Here is a 19,947-nt window from a genome sequence, read left to right as displayed (position 1 = left end):
TCTGTTATGCTCACAAGATGAAATTCACTCCTTTGCAGAGGGGCCGGCACATGGGGTGAATTTCCGCTTATGCCCCCTCTGGACTTGGCTGGTGGATGAGCTATGGCTGGCTTTTTGCACAAGGGGGCATTTCCCCTACAATGTAGGAATGGTTCAGTATTATCATTTCTATTCTGCAGTTTATTGAACCAGAGCATCCTTGAATTAGTTAACACAGATGGAACACGCTGGTCGCTAATTATTAGCCACAGTGCTTTTCTGATGTACTCTAATTGGCTCAGTTGAAATGGGCTTACCTTGAAGCCAGACTCCAAACTGTTTCATGTCTCCTGTGATATAGCCCACGGCTTTGCAGACTCGCTTCCCACATTTTCTCACTGGAGTCTGGTTTTGTGTCTTCCTTTCCTCTTTTGTTTCTATCTTGACTTCAACATCCTCCATGGGTGCTTTCAGAGCCTTTGAAGGAATTCAGGAAAGGAGACAATGCATTACGATGCCCCAATTATTCCCTCTGCCACTTAGTATTTATTGCACTCTGAAACTGGGAGCAATGAGAGAGAAGGTGGTCTATTATGGAACTATCTGCTTTTCTTTAAAGTATCACTCTTCATTGGATGAGAAGGTCATGTCTTCAATCTCTGTCAGGTTCTCTGTATTGCCCCTCACCCCAGTACCCAAGGTCAAGATTTTCATAGTTTCATAAATCTGAAGGCCAGAAGGAACCATGGTCATCTAGAATGACCTGAGGTGTAATCCGGGCCATAGTTTCACTCAGTAATAACACGTGGTTCAGCTACAATCTACCTTCTAGAACTAAATCAATTCTTGATTTAAAGGGTGAAACCATGGCCCTATTAAAACCAATGGGAGTTTTGCCACTGATGTCAGCGGAGCCAAGATTTAGTCCCAAAACTCCATGTTATGGAGAATCCACCACGTCCCTTGGGAAGCTGTTCCAATGGATATGTACACTCACTGTTAACATTTTTGTCACCTTATTTTTGGTTTGAATTTGTCTAGCTGTTTCTTCCAGCCATCAAAAGTGAGTGCTTAAAGGTAGGACCACATGTCCATATTTAATCACTTAAATGAGGTCAAATACAGCAAAGCACAAAAACACAGGCTTAACTTTAAGCATGTGCATAGTCCCTCACACTACTACTCCCTTGCTTAAAGATAAGCTTGTTCTTATATGTTTGTCTGAATTAGGGTCTTAGGTGCAGAGCCTCAAAGATAGGTAGGTGCCTAGTTCCCATGGAGATCAATGGGAGTTAGGCAACTAAATGCCTTTGCGGTTCTGGCCTGAATGCCTGATTTTCAGAAGTGCTCAGCACTTATTTAAGAGACTAGGGGCCTGATCCGAGGCCTGTTGAAGTCATCGGAAAGACCATATGAATGTAGGATCCTAATCACACACACTTTTTTTTGAAAATCTTGTCTTAAGTGCTCAGGGAGCAAATCCCAATTTAGCACCATGAGCTCAAAATCCCCAAAGCTTTCATCGGAATTCACTCACTATTTGGCACGATAGGACCCATCCAGGCCAATTGTTGAGGAAAAGAAGACATTGCAGTGAATGGCAAATTAAAGCTACATCTGTTCTGATTGGTGGACTATTTCCTACACAGGAAGCAAAATGTACTAGGGCACCCCCACTGGTAAGACTATGAGTAGATAATTTAAATATGACATTATATTTTACACACAAAGATTATAATAAGTCTACAGCCATTTAGGGCTTAACAATTAACACTAGGCCGCACGTTAGAGTCACTTGGAGCTTCATGGCGGCAGTAGGGATAGAACTCATGCTCCAAAAGTACAGGCCCTATACTTACACTAAAGGAAAATCTCCCTTCGCTGTAGCAGTTTAGGGCCTATAACACACAGCTGAGCAGTTCTGACTAAGTCTGGAGGAGCACCTGGTTACATGCACACACTGGCCACCAGTTTACTGCCATAGACTATGGCACAACTTTGAAAAAAGTATAAAAATCATTTTTTGCCCAGACATACAAAAATCACTTTATTTTTTGAAAAACCAAAACTATGCTAGTGTAGGTGCGCACCAAAACAAGTGCAGATGTGATCCCTGCCCAGAAGAACGTACAATCTTACTTCAGGTGCGTGACCCAATAAATAAGGGATATCAACAGACAAGTAAGGGGAGTAAAAAGGAAGAAAACGATGACAATAATAAGATCATGTGGTTACTCAGTGCAGCACGGCCTGTACATACATATCTCCATGGTTCTGTTACTCATTTTTGTTTTTTGTTTAACCTTCCCACCTTCCTCACTTTCCTAGGCATAATCACTGCAACAAATGCTTTGTACTTTTATTATTTTTTAAATCTTTCATTTCAGAATGGGAGTGTACTTGGCCACTTCCAGTATAAAAAATCAAGTATCAGAATTTTCCATCCAAGAAAAGTGCTTGTGGGCAAATGGTTGAATGTACAGACAAATGACTCAGCATTTAAACAAAAGAATGATTTTTTTTCCTGTTAATTATTATGCAGAAAAAAATTGGCTAATTCATAAAACCAATAGAAAGCGTGTTTTGGGTTTGGCAGAAAAATGTAATATGTATTCAGCGCTTAGCATACCTCACATGCTTCCTTGCATTCTGATTGAGTAACTAGGTATTTGTGTACACGATAAGCCTACTGATAGGGTTATTGACGAACATCACCTGGGATGTTCCTTGCAGGACCCAAATGACAAACTGAAACACGAGCGGTTTATCTGAAAGAGATCATGCTGTAAACACTTGGTAAATGAAATGGTCTGTCCAGGACGGGTTTTTTAAAACACACGGAGAAATACAAAGACGCCACACTGCTTGGCAGCAAAACCGAGGCATGTACCAAAGAGGCTGTAAAACTCAGATTTTATGATTGCCTGTACAATGGTTTGCCGCTGGAGAGCTAACTGAGATGGTTTACATCAAAGTAATTTGGAAATGTTACACAGTAGGGAACATAATGTCCCTACGAAGAAGGGTCTGCATACCTGGTCAGGTAAGTCGTATAGTAGAGATGAAAATAGTACATGCTTAAGGCCGAAATTCAAGACAGCACATAGTTAACTGTCTGTACATGCATGAATCCATTCCTATTCAGTAAGGAATTTAAGAATGGGCTTATTCCATTGACGCCAAGAAGGGATTTAAGTGTTTTGTTGAATAGGGGCCTAAATTAATAGTGAAATTTAAACTTTATTGGTGCTAACTGTGCAGAACCTGCCCTGTGGTGAAAAACATGATTAGGGCAGCTTTCACTAGTTTCTTCTCTCTGTTCAAAGGAACACTGGCCCTGGGCTAGAGATTAATCCTTTAAGCCTCAGTGAGATGCGGAGTTCTAAATGTAAGAGTGTGTGTGTGAACGCCAATAGGGCCTAGTCATTATGTTGTTTATCAGTTCATGTGCTTAAGGGGACAGTCAATTAATTTAAACACAATTATCTTATGGGACAAATTCTGCTCTCCACTGTGCAGGTGTAAATCTGGGGGACTCCACTGAACTGAGTGGAATTGCTCTGGATTTTCATGGACTTAACTGAGAGGAGAAATTGCCCCAGTTCTCTGTGCGGGTAGCGAGGCAAAGTGAGAGGAGAGTGTGACATTTGTTTGGACATGCCCTTCCACTGCCCTGGCCTGAACTTCATCCTCAGAAGAAGGCTGCATTAAAGCTATGCCTACCTGGTCTTCCAGCATCTCCAAAAGCGGCACTCTTGCTGGGAGGTCTGGAGAGTGGGCTGGCCAGAGGTGGTGCTTATACTCAGATTCGTTAGGCCTGTGTCCATCAAGAGGCGAGTCGGCCAAGAATGGCCTACTGGAGATGTCACAAACATCGCTCAGAGAACAGCCGTTCATTCTTCCTAGCGTGTCATGTGTGATAAAGGGCAAGCATAAGGAAATCAGTAGGAAACATGCCCACAGCAGCATGGCATGTAATAGGCAGAGTTCATGATTAATCTCAGGAAGGGTCATGGGATTATTAAGGGCCAGATCCTGTTCTCATTGACTTAAATGATGCAGGATCACAGCCTGGCTTCCAAATTTCTGGCTCATCTATCAAAATAGCTATGTAATGTATCCCGGCTTTCTTGCCATGATATTAGTAGTATGCTTGCTGCTGGAGGATGGGAAAATCAGCTTATTTTGCCCAAGAGTCTTGTATGATTTGGTCTTTATATTCTTATAAACAAATACATTAATAAAGAACAAAATGAGCCTCTCTCCTACTCCCTCAGCAACAACCCTGCCCCTACCCAAATGGACAGAGAATTCTGTACAACCTGCAAGGTGTAAACTAAAATTTGATGACTCCATCTAGTACTCAAAGGAAAGCTAAAGTGAGATCTGACCCATTGAAAAATTGAGGCCGATAGAGTTGGTTTTGAATGTTTTTAATGACACTGCAGACTTACAGCGGTTTTCATTGCAGTCTACGATACTATAAGGTAATGACATGAAATCTTATGTTGAAAAATGCGCTCACAGGGGCACATTCTGATGTAGGTTACATGGGAGTAAATCTAGAGTAAGTCTCTTGAATTCATGGTAGTTACTCAGGCCAGCAGTTCGTCCTTTAATAAATAAATATGCTATTAAAGTAAAATTAACATTGATTTCCACTCTTCTAAAGAGTATTTTAAATTAGAGGTGGGGAGGAACTGGAAAATGTACATCAGAGGACAATTCTGCAGTGCCATGTGACTGAAGTAATTGGCTTCAATTTCTTTTGTCTCTCTCTGAGTTCTCATGATTCTGTGAATTTTGTGTGTGTGTGTGTGTGTGTGTGTGCTAAGATTCCAGTTAAGGGTTAAATTCTGTTCTTGATTATGTCACCGTAAATCCAGAGTAACTCCATTAGTCTCTATGGATTTACAATGATAATTTATAACATGTGCTCCTTACTGGTTTGGTATGAAACCATTTAAAAATAAATCGGCTGGTTGATCTATAGAACCTACAATAAAAGTAGATGAGCTAAGGAATATTCCTGATGTGTATTTTGTGGGAGTTTCATTTTGAACACGATACAACTCCATGTATGGGTCTGCTCCAACTCTTACTTTATACAGCTCAAGAGTGAGAGATAAACACCCAAGAACTGCATTTAGAAAGCGATCAGGATGCAAGGAACTGTCCTGTCAAATTCTGACCCGTCACATCACAGAGTTACTCTATTTACTGCCGATTTACACAAAATAGGTGCATTGTTTACATTATACAATAATTCCAACTGCTTTTTTTTTTTTATTCCCCTTCCCTTGAGAATTTTGAGCTGTTAGGTAAGATATCTCACTGTAGCCTTAAGTAAATTATAGCTTTTAGAAGAACAATACTGTTTAGTTAAAATATTTCATAGTTATAATGAAATAGCCTATCGGAAGAAAAAAAACTATATGCATTTCTGATGTACAAAACTTAAGCTACAGCAGTGATTCTTCTGCAGTGAATGAGAAGCCAGTTGATTTTTCTCTCTCATCTATCCAGAGCCAATATGTCTTATAATGGAGCTCTAGGTATTGCATAAATGTATCCTCTCCCCAAATCAAGTTAATTCCATTCTGCTGTACATTGCAACCATAGCATTCTGCTGTCACCACACCTACAGTAGTGACCCACTAACGCTGAAGAGTGGTGAAGTGGATGGTGCGGTTTGAATCGTGGGACATCTGGCATGGGCTGTAAATATTATTTCACATGTTGAAATAAAATGGTACATCTAGTAGTCCATTCATTAGAAAATATACATTATGATACACTACTTGTATTTATTTGTATCTACTTGTAGCTGGTAAAGGACCAGAGACTTTCATTAGAATTATTAGCTCAATACTCACAGATAATGCTGATTTCCAACTTCTCTCCTGTGTGTTTTGTGGGGAGGAGGGAGTTGATCTTCGCCTACGAGTCTGCAGATAGAAAAGTAATCAGGTATTCTCTTCTCTACACTAGAATTTCTCTTGTTGCCAATGTGACCCTGAGGATTTTCAAGTTTCTGTATAATTTTAAGAGGAGTTAAAGCCCCATGTGGTCCATTTTTATTCCAGCATGCAGTTAAATTCATTATATCTCACTTCCTTCAGGATTTTTATTGTGAAAGATTTTGAGCTGGCGTAAATAAATGTAGCTCCATTGACGTTGATTAAGATCTGTTCCCATGTATCTAAGTTCATGTTGCTCAATATTAAGTACAAAATGCATATTTTGTGATGTGCATGGGTGTGCGCACACACACACAATCCCAAATGTTGGCAAGCGTCTAATGCATTTATTATGCTTGCTAGACATGCTCCACTGTGTAGGATAAATGTACAATTAGAAAATTAGAGTTAGCTTATGTTTGGTTAAGAAAATAAAGTATTTGCTTTATCATTTGTGGTTAGTAGGGAAAAGGCCCCAACCAGCAAGTAAAAGAAAGCCGTGAGAATAATAACTAATATTACTTGGAGTGTGGGAAAGATGTATGATTCCAAAACTAACTAATAAAATAAAAAGCTGCATTAACAAGACAAAGGGAAATTGTCTTCAAAGAAACAAGCCCAAAGCAAGCAAGGATGGGGAGAGAAATAAGAAAGGAAGGCCTTGGAGGAAGGGAATTAGCAAGGATTAAACTGCTTCAAACTGGGTTTTTGCTAAAACTAACAAGTTAGCTGAAGAGTATAAAGAGAGCCATAAAACTGTAGGTTCTCGGTCAGACCCTACCTGATCATGCTGGAATATGCCAGAATGAAATAGTCATCCCGAGGTTTGGCCTATTTGTAAGTATACTGCTCACAAATTTAAGAATACTCTGTTACTATATTGGGTGTGGTGACTGATTATTTTTAGGCTGTTAGACATGTTTAGAGCAACTGCATAAAGTACCATTTGGGCTTTGGATTTAATAAAGGAATTTATGGTTAAATTCATGTTTGGTGATTTCTCATATTATTATTCATTATTCCAACATTTTGGTGATCCATGAAGGGACCGCGGACATGAATTTCAGGTGCTGTAAACCCCCAGAGTGAAGGGGTAGCGATCTATCCTCGGGGGCCAGTATAGAATTCTCTCCTAAAGAGAAATTCAGTAACACCAGGGGAACAGAGGGAGGGACTTTGGCTACCACTGTAAAAGAATGCCTGGCAGAGCATGGCCGAGGTCTGCTGAATGCCATAAAGAGCCCTGCAAAGGTCTGGTGAATGCTGTAAATAGATACATTATTGGCAGAGCACAACAGCGGTTCATTAAATGCCGCTGAAATTTTAAAGAATAAGACCTTTGGGTGACCCTGGAGACAAATATCAATATTGCCTTCTTAAGCAATCTGAAGGTAAAGAAAGCACAGACTAAGGCAGCCGTGTTTCAGGGACTGTACGTGGTGGCTCAGTCTGTCTGGGCAAAGAGCACCACCTTGCCGTATGAGTGCAAAAAAGCCCAGAAATAAGTTCAGTGCCGCTGAGAGAAATCGTCCGGTGACTGTGTCTCTCTGTGGGAGATAAGTAAGTGATTTAAGGAACAAGAGTGAGGAGTTAAAAGGAGCTTTTGCACCAGTTAACACTACAGAGTTTGGAGGGAATTAAAGATTCGGGGTGTGTGGAAATGGTAGAATGAAAGTGATAGAAGAAGAAAATGCTTGGTTTGATAATAAAACCTAGTTATGGCAGTACAACTCGGTACAGTCATGCCGGGTGGAGCCCTGGCAGTCAAACAAATTATACGGGAGAGGATTGGAGAGGTTGGGGAGAAGGGGGGTTGGAAATTACTACCACTATGCTTTTGTTCCCAGGAATCTTTACAGCTGTTCTGAAGGAAAATGGAGCCTTTTCCGAAAGGAATCGACTGTAAATAAACAACAGGCAGAGAGACAGTCTGATTTGAATCATTTACTATGGACGATTTAGTCAAAGTCACTAAAAGGAAATCAGGGTTTTCCATTGGCACTTGACTGACTCTGAATGTACAAGAAGGGCATGTAATCTGGGAACAACTGGGTAAAAATAATTAGAGCAGGGCCAGGGATGTTAAGCAAACATTTTTTTTTAAATGTGAAACTATATTTGTGTAAGGTTTTAAGCAGGGCCGACTCCAGGCACTAGCCTGGCAAGCAGGTGCTTGGGGCGGCCGCTCCGGAGAGGGGTGGCACGTCCAGGTATTCGGTGGCAATTCGGCGGACGGTCCCTCACGCCTGCTGGGAGCAAAGGACCTCCCGCCGAATTGCCATCGCGATCGCGGATTTTTTTTTTTTTTGGCTGCATGGGGCGGCCGAAACCCTGGAGCCGGCCCTGGTTTTAAGGACCTAAAGCAACACTTCTATTCTATCAAAACCCTATTTGGTATGTTTAAAATGAATTGGCTTTTTAAAAATGCTACTAAAAATCCATTTGCATCTTTCATTCAAAGTTGCAACCCTGATAGACGTTTTTTGCCAAACACAGGTAGCTAGTGTTGTTTGGCTTTGTTATTTAGCATTTAACCCTTTGGTTATCTCAGTGTTTTTATAAAGTTCAATGTCTCGGTCATGGCTGTGGCAGGGGCAGCCAGACCCAGGAGAGCGGGGAGAGACTCTGGATCCATTTTCAGTAATAAAACAGCAGTTCCGAGCTGCAGGAGAAGAATGAAAAATTAAAACGACAGTGCCCTTCTGGAGCAATGGCAGGGGTGAGGTACACAAGCGATGCAATTAGGAACACTGGGCCTTAAGGCGGCTCTGAGTAATCGGACAGTCACGTTGATAGGGGTGTATGGAAATTCTGTGAGCACAAAATAAGCAGTTATACTGCATGTGACTATTGCTATGACTATTATAATGTTATAGCAAATAAACAGTATATGGTAAATTATGGAGGAATGTGCATTTCCCCACCGCATATGCAGGGGTAAAAGAAATGTAAACAAAACATGCTACTTAATTAAAGTCCCATGAGGGCTCCAGAGAGGAGTCATCATAGGTCGTGCTTTCTTTTTCAGATTGCTGTGTGCTTTGGAACCACAACCCAGCGCCAAGAAAGATCAGCAAATATAAAAAAAAAATGGTGCTTAACCATGAAAAATCGTATCTAAAAAGTCTGATTAACTGTGGTGTAAAGTAAATGTTGTTAGGGAGTGAAAAATCTAGATGGTGGTGTTTTGCAAGTGAAAAAGAATAACTATATTGAAACTAAAGCAACAGTAGAAAAGATTAAAATGCCCTAGACTGAAAACAACGTCAACTAATTAGAGTTAAACCTATGAAGAAAACGTTGTGCAACGTGTGGATGATATGCTGGTGCAGCCTACTGACAGGGAAAGCCATTTAAAAGTATTGGAAGCCCTATTTAAGATTTTGATGAAAGTTCAACTCAAGCTAAACCCAGAAAAACGCCCAGCTAGTGAAGTAGGAGGTTTCCTTCCTGGGATTAACCACCCCGCAACCCAGTCAGCAAGCTCTAGACCAAACTTTCCCAAACTTGGGAGGCCGCTTGTGTAGGGAAAGCCCCTGCCGGGCCGGGCCGGTTTGTTTACTTGTCGCGTCTGCAGGTCCCGCCGATCGCAGCTCCCACTGGCCACGATTCGCTGCTCCAGGCCAATGGGAGCTGCTGGAAGCGGCGGCCAATATGTCTCTCGGCCCGCGCCACTTCCCGCAGCCCCCATTGGCCTGGAGCGGTGAACCGTGGGCCAGTAGGAGCCGCGATCGGCCGGACCTGCGGATGCGTCTGGTTAACAAACAAACCAGCCAGGCCCACCAGGGGCTTTCCCTGCACAAGCAGCGGAACAAGTTTGGGAAACACTGCGTGAGACAAACAAAATATTAAAGTGATTTTGGAGCTGCCCCGCCCTACCGCAGAAACAGCACTGGCATGACAAGCTTTTGTTGGGATTTTTGTCCTTGACTACCTCAGCCACTGTGGCACACACCCCTCTCCCCGCTGCAGCAGAAAAAGCTAGAGTGGGAATGGAGTGGGAATGGAATACATATCTAGGTAGTGTATCTTTTCAAAGAGGTGACACCAGCTCCAGCCCCTAGTGCCCCAAATTATATAAAACCTTCTGGACTATTTGTAGCAACCAGGGACCCAGCCATTTCAGCCGTGTTCACTCAGGCCTATCTATCACGGCAGAGAAAACCCTATTGCTTATGCTTCCAGAGTACTCAACGGGAGGTGAAAAGCAGTAGAACCTCTGTGAAAAACACGTATTGGCTGTGCGGTGGGCCGGGACACGTTTCAGATGTCGGGTGGGCTTGGGACATGTGAAACTGTAACGCCGGGCCAGTATCTAGTCCTAGTTTAACACAGATGCTGGCTGCTGAGAGCAGCAAACTGCAGTCTGTCCTCTTAAAGAACCCTCACCTTTGCCAGCATGGGACTATTAATTGATGGTGCTCCAGAGGAGTGTTCTGGCCCCTAATTAGCCAGTCCTTGCTGGTACCACCTGAGCACAAGCAGCAAACAGTGATTTAGTAACATTGCAAGAGTCTGATCCAGGCCTATCCGCTTTTACACCCAAAGTAACTCACGGGGAGCTAAACCAGCTGAAGGGTAAATGACTCCTTGTCAGGGAAAACTTGTTGCTTAGTGAAGGGGATGATTTACATGACCCGGTCTGGATTCCACCATTGCCCCTTCAAAGGGAAATGTTAAGACTGGTGCATGATGTGCCATTGGGGGGCCCACCAAAACGCTGATGCCACTTATCAGCGACTAAGTAAGGTGGCCCAATAGTAAAACTTCATGTTTTGTGCTAAAAACAATCCACCAAGGAATACAAAACGTATTTATTTGGATTTATCTAGGCCCAGCACTTCAGGGATCCTTGGAAAGATTGCCAATTGTGCAGGTGAGTTACCATTTACAAGAAGCAGCAACCAATATTTACTTGTGGCTATGTACACACAACAGCTTAAGACGGTCTAAGCTATGTCATGCAGGGGTGTGAATAAGCCACCCCCCCCCCCGGAGTGACATAAGTGACATTGACCTAAGCGTTGGTGTGGATAGCGCTACGTTGGTGGGAAAGCTATTGTTCATTGACTTAGAGCATCTGCACTGGCAGTGCTACAGTGGCACATCTGTAAGCGCTGTAGTGTAGCCATAGCCTGTGATTGTTGATGCCTTTACTAAACGGATAGAAGCCTTGCATACTAGAAAAGCCACTGCACCTGTTACAGCCAGACTATTGGCAGAGCATGTCTTTTCTAGGTGGGAATGTCCCAGGCCGTAGACGGTGATCGAGGAACAACTTTCACAGGGAAGGTAATGAAAGGTGCATTCGTCATGCTGGAAAAAGAGCAAAAATGTCACATACTCTACCAGCCCCAGGCTTCTGGCTTAGTGGAAAGGACAAACAGAACAATCAAAACAATGTGGTGTGTGAATCAGGCAAAGACTAGGGTGAAAAGTGGCCTTTGATTCTTATGGATTTAAGGGGGAAGCCAAAGTAAACCAGCCGGTGTCACTCCTTTTATTGCCAGGATGGGTGGAGAGATGAGACTCCCGGAACATTTGTTCACTGACCCCGTTGCCAAACCTAATGAAGGAAGGGTTGGTCACAGCTCAGCCAGTTAGACGGCTGGGAGAAAATTTATGAGACATGAATGTGTCTATTGCACAGCAGCGGGGGCAGGATCATGCCAAAATGAGGGCACGCTTTAACAAACAAGCCCAAAATGTAGATGGGCAAGCAGGGGACAGAATGATGGTGCAGTTAACCCCAGACGACCCCCCCATTTTTGGCATCTGGATGGAGAAGTCCATACTATATAATACAAAATCTCAGCCCTGCAGTATATTTGGTACAAATAGAAGCAGGACCTAAAAGCAAGGATCGATGGCTACCTGCTACTCAGTTAAAGTTGCACAAAGGTTCCCATGAAGGGAACACCAGAAATTGGGTTGGATTTTTAAGGCTACTGTCAGTGTATGGCGAAGTTGGTGTCATCGCGCATAAAAGGTCTACTACTGCGGTCTGTGGAAAATGCAACTCAATAAACACAGAAATAACAATCTAAGTTTGGGGATCTGAGGAAGTCTCTGTCACTGAGGTGAGGGCCAGAAATCCAGGTCAGTGGTGGGGTGAAATAAACAATGCCACTAGATATCGCATGCAATTCTGTAAGTAGTCTAAGAACAAGCAAACCATGATAATTGTGTAAGAATTGACAGTCGTTGCATCAATCCCTATTTAGGGAATGGTACCTTGAATTTTCCATATGGGTATGCTAGGCCTGAGGGGCATTATACAGGTTTTATGTTTCCTGTAAAGTTTACGCAAACAAGGGCTTATCAATATGTACCTTTCTGGGTATCGAAAAGGGTAGAAATAAGGGTGGCACAAAGGTACATTGAAAAGAAAAACTCAGAGTGCTTCAAGGCAGAGGCAGGACCCGGTAATGGATTGGTTTTAAGGCCCCTTAAAGAAGTGCTATACAATGATGTTCAATGTAGACATGTACCGCTTTGTTTAATTTGATTTCATTGCCTTTGCCAAAAGGATTCTGTCGACCGGAGCTCGGCTAATTGTAGGGCAAAATGATAAAGGACTATTGGGAAGACTTTGTTGAGACAAATGCAGAAGTAAAGGCACCCGAAGCAATTCAAAGGCGAGGCCGATGGAGCCTATCTTCCAGTGATGTAGCAGGGTGGTTTGGAGCCAGCGCATCAATCTGAAACCAGACAGCCATTGAGCCCTGGTGGGAACATGACCAAGCATTCCAACGCCAGGACATCCTGAGCCCGAGGAGTGAGCACAGGAAAGAACTCATTAATCAATAACTTCTGAATGTATATAATATGCAGTTTGTTTAAGGAAGTACAGCACAAAGTCAATGAACAAGTTAACCAAACCAATTAAGGTTATCAAAACGGGGCAATGGCCAGGGCCATACCCTGTTCTATGCCGGGAGAGAATGTACTAGACAAAACCAAGGCCACTCTCACTGATATGGAATAAGGGAAATTGCCCTCTTTTATAACCCCAGAGAAACGGAAAATGTGATGAGCCGGATTGGTGTAAAACTATAACAACAAAACCTCTCCAGGCTCCAATACCATGAAAAGAATACAGGACTCCTTATCCCACCTACGCTATCCATCCCAGAAATTGCAGAACATCAGGTCATTCAAACCCTTGTTATACCTCTTGGAGTACTGGAAGATACGGTAACTTATAAAGTTGGAAAAGAGTTTGTTTTTCCTCCTCAAATACTGTTGTGAGATAAGGACAAGATCTGGAAAGCCCTAGAATAGAGTATCAGGGTTGGAAGGGACCTCAAGAGGTCATTTAGTCCAACCCCCAGCTCAAAGCAGGGCCCATCCCCAGACAGATTTTTGCCCCAGATCCCTAAATGGCCCCCTCAAGGATTGAACTCACAATGCTGGGTTTAGTAGGCCAATACTCAAACCACTGAGCTATCCCTCCCCTTGTCCTGTTGCTTGCACCTGGGAGACACCTACATATGCCCGTGTAATGTCTTATCAACAGAGCTGCTGGCGTGTGAGTTCACGCTGCAGGAGCACTCTCCATACTGCACAGTACGGTTGAGATGCTGAGGAACTGGTGAAGTACTTATGCTGGGAATGGTAAATGTTGCTTGGTGGCTGGAAATAACCACTTTTGGTATAGATCCAAAAATTGTAATTCTGATTGGCCAATGTTTTGTACCCCACCAAAATTCACTGCAGTGATAAATGGAAAGACTTTACATCCCAAACCCATTTTCCGTAATGTAACTGAATGACAGGCTGACTTCAGGTTACAGGAGGATGCTTTAAAAACAATACCCAAGTTTGGGCGTTCTATCTTCACTTGAACCTGGATCTTAAAAGCCAGGCACAGAGAATTTGGCAATTAACTAGCTCCACCTTGTGGGACCAAGCATGCAAAGTGGAATTACATCCATTGTGAAGATTATCATTCAAAGCTGTGATAGTTATCAGCATAATTGTAATCTTGATTTTGTATTGTCAAGTTTATTAGTTGTACAAGATGTTGCAAAATCATAGATGTATGTTTAAAATGCTTAATGTAGTAAATCCCATGTACTATGTAGAGTTTTAAAGTGGTGAATGTAGGATAATTATGAAATTAAACAATTAGAGTTAGCATAAGTTTGGTTAAGAAAATAATGTAATTGCTTTATGGATTCTGGCTAATACGGAGAGGGCCTCAAAAAGCAAATAAAAGAATGCCGTGAGAATAATTAGTGTAATTTGTAATGTGGGAAGAATGTCTGATTCCAAAACTAACAAAGAGCTGCACGAACAAGACAAAGGAAAATTGTCTTCAAAGAAACAAGCCCAAACTTTTCCACTGTTCTGCTGGCAAGCAAGAATGGGGGGAGAAGACAAGAAAGGGAGGCTTGGAGGAAGAAAAGCGGCAAGGATAAACTGCCTCAAACTGGGTTTTTGTTAAAGCTATCAAGTTAGCTGAAGGGTATAAAGAGAGCCATGAATCTGAAAGTTCTTGGTCAGACCCTACCTGATCATGCTGGAGTCAGGGCCGGATTAACCTTTTGTGGGCCCAGCGCCAAACATATTTGTGGGCCCCCATTGGGGCAAAGGAGCAAGGGGCCAACCAGGGGCAATGGGGCATAGCATGGTGGGCCTGGCCCCGCTCCACCCAGCCCAGTGCAAGGGCACTGTATACAAACCTGCAGTTGCCAGACGCACACTGGCCCGCCCAGCCCTGTGCTGCCAGCATGCCCCTTCCCCTCGGGGGTGGGCCCATGCCATGCCACACAGCCCCTGACTCCCTATGCCCAGTGTCCCCTGGAACTGCTATGCCCATCAGTCCCCCACACAGACCCTCCACCACAAAAGCACAGAGGCTTGCACCCCCTGCTGCCCAGTACCTCCACAGAGCTGCACCACACTGCCCAATGCACTTCCCCACAGCCCACCACCACAACTACACAGCACCCTACTCAGCCCCCCACTGCCCAGCATCCCAACACACAGACCTCCCCACACCTCCAGAGACCCACTCCCTGCCCCCTGGCCACACTCACCAGCCCTGCTGGAAGGTGACAGCGTCTGTCAGGCTGAGCTGACAGCGTGGCCAGGGCCAGTCCAGTGCCAGGCTGGGGAATCACTCCGGCCTCTCGGGAGTGGCGTGATTAGCCAGGCTAAGGCTGCCCCCGTCCTGGCCGGACTCCCTCAAGACCCACTTGCCTGGAGATAGGTGACCATACATCCCTGTTTGGCCGGGACAGTTCTCTTTTTAAGCTCTGTCCCTGCCATCCTGACTTTTTTGACAAAAACGGGCATTTATCCTGTTTGCTCTTGCCAACTGATCAAGTAAATGGAAATAAAGTGCGGTACTTTGATTGTTTTGTAGTCTAACTTATTTTTTCACAGACCACTTGAAAAATCGCTGGGGGTCTCGGTGGACCACTTAATGATCTTTCCAAATATTGGTGGTGCAGGGTCTGGGAGGGAGTTAGGATGAGGGAGGGGGCTCAGGGTTGGGGCAGGAGGTTGGCGTGTGGAGCACTTACTTGGGGCAACTCCTGTTTGGTGCGAGGTGTGTAGGTGGGGATGTGGGCCGGCGCAGGAGTCAGGGCTGGGGTCATGGATGTGTGTGTGTGTGAGGGGGGTGCAGGAGTCAGGGCAGGGGGCTGGGTGTGTGTGAGGGGGGTGCAGGAGTCAGGGCAGGGGCTGGGTGTGTGAGGGGGGTGCAGGAGTCAGGGCAGGGGGCTGGGTGTGTGTGAGGGGGGTGCAGGAGTCAGGGCAGGGGCTGGGTGTGTGTGAGGGGGGTGCAGGAGTCAGGGCAGGGGGCTGGGTGTGTGTGAGGGGGGTGCAGGAGTCAGGGCAGGGGCTGGGTGTGTGTGAGGGGGGTGCAGGAGTCAGGGCAGGGGCTGGGTGTGTGTGAGGGGGGTGCAGGAGTCAGGGCAGGGGGCTGGGTGTGTGTGAGGGGGGTGCAGGAGTCAGGGCAGGGGGCTGGGTGTGTGTGAGGGGGGTTCAGGAGTCAGGGCAGGGGGCTGGGTGTGTGTGAGGGGGGTGCAAGAGTCAGGGCAGGGGCTGGGTGTGTGTGAGGGGGGTGCAGGAGTCAGGGCAGGGGCTGTGTGTGTGTGAGGGGGGTGCAGGAGTCAGGGCAGGGGCTGGGTGTGTGTGAGGGGGGTGCAGGAGTCAGGGCAGGGGCTGGATGTGTGAGGGGGGTGCAGGAGTCAGGGCAGGGGGCTGGGTGTGTGTGAGGGGGGTGCAAGAGTCAGGGCAGGGGCTGGGTGTGTGTGAGGGGGGTGCAGGAGTCAGGGCAGGGGCTGGATGTGTGAGGGGGGTGCAGGAGTCAGGGCAGGGGTGCAGGGTCTTGGAGGGAGTTAGGGTGCAGCGCTCCTCTCCCTGCCTCCCAGAGCTCTGGCAAAAGCTGTTTGGCGGCGGGGGAAGTGCTGGGAGGGAGGGGAAGGGGTGGGAACATGGTGTGCTCAGGAGAAGACGCGGTGCAGGCGGAGCCCCAAGAGCTAGCAGGACCAAGCGTCTGCCCCCGCAGGAGAGAGCAATGGGCGGGGCGGGGCAGAAAAGAGTGTTCAGGGCCTTGTAGCCCAAGCAGAGCGGGCTGAGCCAGGGCCCCTTTGGAGCCTGCGCCCGGCACTATGGTGCCAGTGGCGCCATGGTAAACCCGAGTACTGGCTGGAGTACACCAGAATGAGAGGGTCAGCCCAAGGTCTGACCTATTTGTAAGAATACTAATCACATACTTAAGAATACTCTGTTACTGTATTGGGTGTAGTCACTGCTCATTTTTAGGTTCTTAGATATATTTAGAGCTACTGCATAAAGTATCATTTGGCCTTTGGATTTAATAAAGGAATTTATGGTTAAATTGGTGTTTGGTGATTTCCCATAAGAACGGCCAGACTGGGTCAGACCAATGGTCCATCTAGCCCAGTATCCTGTCTTCCGACAATGGCCAATGCCAATTGCTTCAGAGGGAATGAACAGAACAAGCAATCATCCAGTGATACATCCCCTGTCAATCATGCCCAGCTTTCGGCAATCAGAGACTAGGAACACTCAGCACATCGGATTGCATCCCTGACCATCGCAGCTAGTAACCATTGATGATCCAATCCTCCGTGAACTTATGTAGTTCTTTTTTGAACCCAATTATAGTTTTGGCCTTCACAACATACCCTGGCAATGAGTTCCACAAGTTGACTGTGTGTTGTGTGAAGTAGTACTTCCTTTTCTTTGTTTTAAACCTGCTGCCTTTTAAAAATTCCAGCACATTGCTCATAGATAAATGCCTTCTTAAAACACACATTTCAAATGTAGCTCAACTGTGACAATCAAACACTCATTAAATCTACCCATCGTTCAACTTGCAAAGATCTGTCCAATATTAGAATATCTCTGGCTTTGCTATCACAGTTGATCCTGACAGTTTTAGCTTGTCATTTTTCATTTGCAAAATTAAAAGGCGGTAAACAGAACAGACAAGAGAGAAACGATGCATTTATCAAAGGTACAGTCAGTCGAGTTAATAAATGTAATTACAGTGCCGAGCAGAAAACCGCTGGTAATGAATATGGTTGAGGCAGTCCCCGGGTGCTGTTTCACTTACTCTAATCTGCTTTATTTACTTTCATTTACTTCCATTCAAGAGTTTTTTTTAACTGTCTGTATTTTCCTATTCGCGGGGAAAATGCACAGATACGTAAAAAATTCAAGCTCTGCATTAAAACAAACTCTTCTTACCTTCCAGCTGAGTCCAGCAAGGCAGCTGTTGCTATGCAGTATCTGACTATCTATTAAAGAATGTGTGCTGAGCTAGTGATAGTAGAACAAGTGCCCCACCAGTTTATATAGCCAGAACAGCTCCTATCATAACGCAACAAATTTGAGCACTCCTCCTACCATTTCAGGTTACACTGTGGACTGGAAAGAAATGCTAGACAGTAGCCACCTGCTCCACCTTTTGTCTTGGTTTCTTGCCAAATATCTTAAGAAACCCCATCTTTCGTACGCTTTTCCACTCCACATTAAAATTCAATTAGTTAATTGGGCTACTTTGCCTTTTAGGTCACTAAAGAAGAATCCGGAGGAGTCTGAACTGGCTGTTTCTGTGGTAACACTTTGTCCAAGAAATAAATGATTGTGCATGTTAATGCATCAAAACACACATCAGCGTAGATGGCTTCTTAGCAGAGAGGGGCGTCAACTGCCCAAATTGGAACCATCCAACACCCCCAAGCCTGGGGAGGGAATTGGAGCCAGGATTTCACTTTGGTCAAGTCCAATGATAAGAACCAGTTACGATATATGGATTTGGCTTTTGAAACCTTCCCACCCTAACCCCAAATTCTAAGGCCATATGAAACTGCGCTGGGCTCATATCTGCTTCTCAGCAGCATTCCAGGAGCCCAATCCTGTAACATGCGGCGCTTCTGCTCTAAGTGCTTAGCACACTTACGACCTTTATTTTGTGAACTGGGTTTTTCCTAGTCACTTGAGAAATTCAAGTTATTTTTTCCACTGGGACCCCCTGGCCTGTGGGAGGAATCTAGCATAGTGGAACATTGGCATTTTTGAGACGTTTATAAGGCAAACATACATAGTTGTGAAAGGTAGAAAGAGGGTACCAGAGGGGAATCTAAAAAGGGTGAATAGTGCAAGAAAGGACAGTGAAAACCCCATGAACTTAGATCTAGAGCTTGCCAAAATGCAGGATTTGCAGTTCAAAGGAAATTTTGCTTTGGTTCAGTGCCAAAGGGAATAAATCTATTATTGTAATTTTTTTTTAACATTTCCTGCAAACTGGAAATCTCGAAAACAAATTCATTTAAGAAACACTGACACATGGTGCTTCTGACACAAAAGCTACTCCCCACAGCTGCTGAGAGAAACGTACATTCTTGTGAATTTCATGGTTGTTGTTATCGGGGGGGCAGTCTGCATGGTGGATTTGCCCTAGGAGAGCTGATCCTGGGAGCCCACCCCAGGGCGTCCGGTTCCTAACGCTATGGCAGGGAGCGTGAAAGCACTGGAAGTCCCCTCAGAGCTGTATTCCCTGGAAAACGGAGGTCCTGAGCACCCCAATGAGCTGACAGGTTTTCCATGGAACCCCGACTTTGATTTACTGAAGGTTTCATGTTAGATGAATCAGCATTCTCTGACATGCTTTGTTTCAGATGTAAAATTCCAACCAGCTCTGCTTAGATATCTTTCACATGAATTAAAGCCCCAGTTTCATAGATTTTAAGGCCACAAAAGACCATTGTGATTATCTAGTCAGAAGAACACAGACCATAGTATCTCACCCAGGGATCCCTGCATCGAGCTCACCAGCTTGTAGTTGAAGTATAGACCACATCTGGTTTTCTTGCTTTGTGTCCTAATCTGTAGAAATACAAGCTCTTGCACTGCAGTAACTGAAAGGAGGGCATTCTATTTATATATATTATAGATGCCCATCCCTGGGATGCCTACGAATCACATGCACCGTATTCTGACGAAGACATTTTTAACGGTAGAATGCTCTTACTTTTTCTTAGCTGGGTCTATGCTCGCAGTTGTCAGCTTCAATTCATCAGTGTGAGCTGCTCTCTGCTTAATCCCCCAGGCACCATCCTTGGGACAATGCCAGACTGTGCGATCAACTGAAGCTGTGTCTCACAGCACATGTGTTACATAAGATAGTGTGATGTTTTTCTAGGAAGTGCCCAGTAATAATTTTGTTTGCCTTTTCTCATAGTTTGTTACTCCTTTTGAGCCCTTTCTTTTTCTTTCCTGTTCAACAAACACCAGGCGCTCACAGGAAGAAAAAGGATTTGGGCGGATGGTCCTCATATAAAGAATTTGACCCCGAAAACTCTGTTCCAGGAGCTGACCTCTAAGCCACCTTTGTACTTCCCACATTTTGGGGGTGTTCAGATGCAAACCTGGCTAATGGTGTAATATAAAGCAGGCTGTCTATATTATATTTTCACTGCCCCAGGCCTCCTAGGTACTATGTGGTAGAGTACAAAGGTGCTGC

The 19,947-nt window shown here is 44.7% G+C and overlaps 1 protein-coding gene and 1 long non-coding RNA gene across 17 annotated transcripts in view; one reads left to right on the top strand and one right to left on the bottom strand.

Moving 5' to 3' along the window:
* Positions 1-14,176, top strand: part of LOC135972335 (uncharacterized) — an 81,686-nt gene extending 67,510 nt beyond the window's left edge. For 2 of the 5 annotated variants that reach the window (XR_010588756.1, XR_010588755.1), the window contains 2 exons: positions 10,772-10,815; positions 11,178-14,176. This is a non-coding gene — a long non-coding RNA (uncharacterized LOC135972335). Of the gene's footprint in view, positions 1-2,034; positions 3,023-5,922; positions 6,777-10,771; positions 10,816-11,177 lie in introns of those variants that run through there. The other 3 variants (XR_010588752.1, XR_010588753.1, XR_010588754.1) reach the window with 3 other exon arrangements.
* The window catches only part of LOC101941054 (urea transporter 2), a 39,853-nt gene extending 20,308 nt beyond the window's left edge, over positions 1-19,545 (bottom strand). The window contains exons 1-4 of one of the 12 annotated variants that reach the window (XM_065549952.1): positions 19,456-19,545; positions 5,856-5,927; positions 3,703-3,881; positions 297-456 (exon numbers count right to left, since the gene is read on the bottom strand). In XM_065549952.1, the coding sequence (XP_065406024.1) occupies positions 297-456; positions 3,703-3,876 (334 nt within the window). In that variant the 5' untranslated portion in view covers positions 3,877-3,881; positions 5,856-5,927; positions 19,456-19,545. The other 11 variants (XM_065549960.1, XM_065549951.1, XM_065549954.1 and 8 more) reach the window with 11 other exon arrangements.
* Positions 19,546-19,947: the final 402 nt, after the last annotated feature.

The sequence above is a fragment of the Chrysemys picta genome, chromosome 6 (assembly GCF_011386835.1).
Source record: "Chrysemys picta bellii isolate R12L10 chromosome 6, ASM1138683v2, whole genome shotgun sequence".
Taxonomy (NCBI): Eukaryota; Metazoa; Chordata; order Testudines; family Emydidae; genus Chrysemys; species Chrysemys picta.
This window is presented reverse-complemented; position numbering and strand designations above follow the sequence as displayed.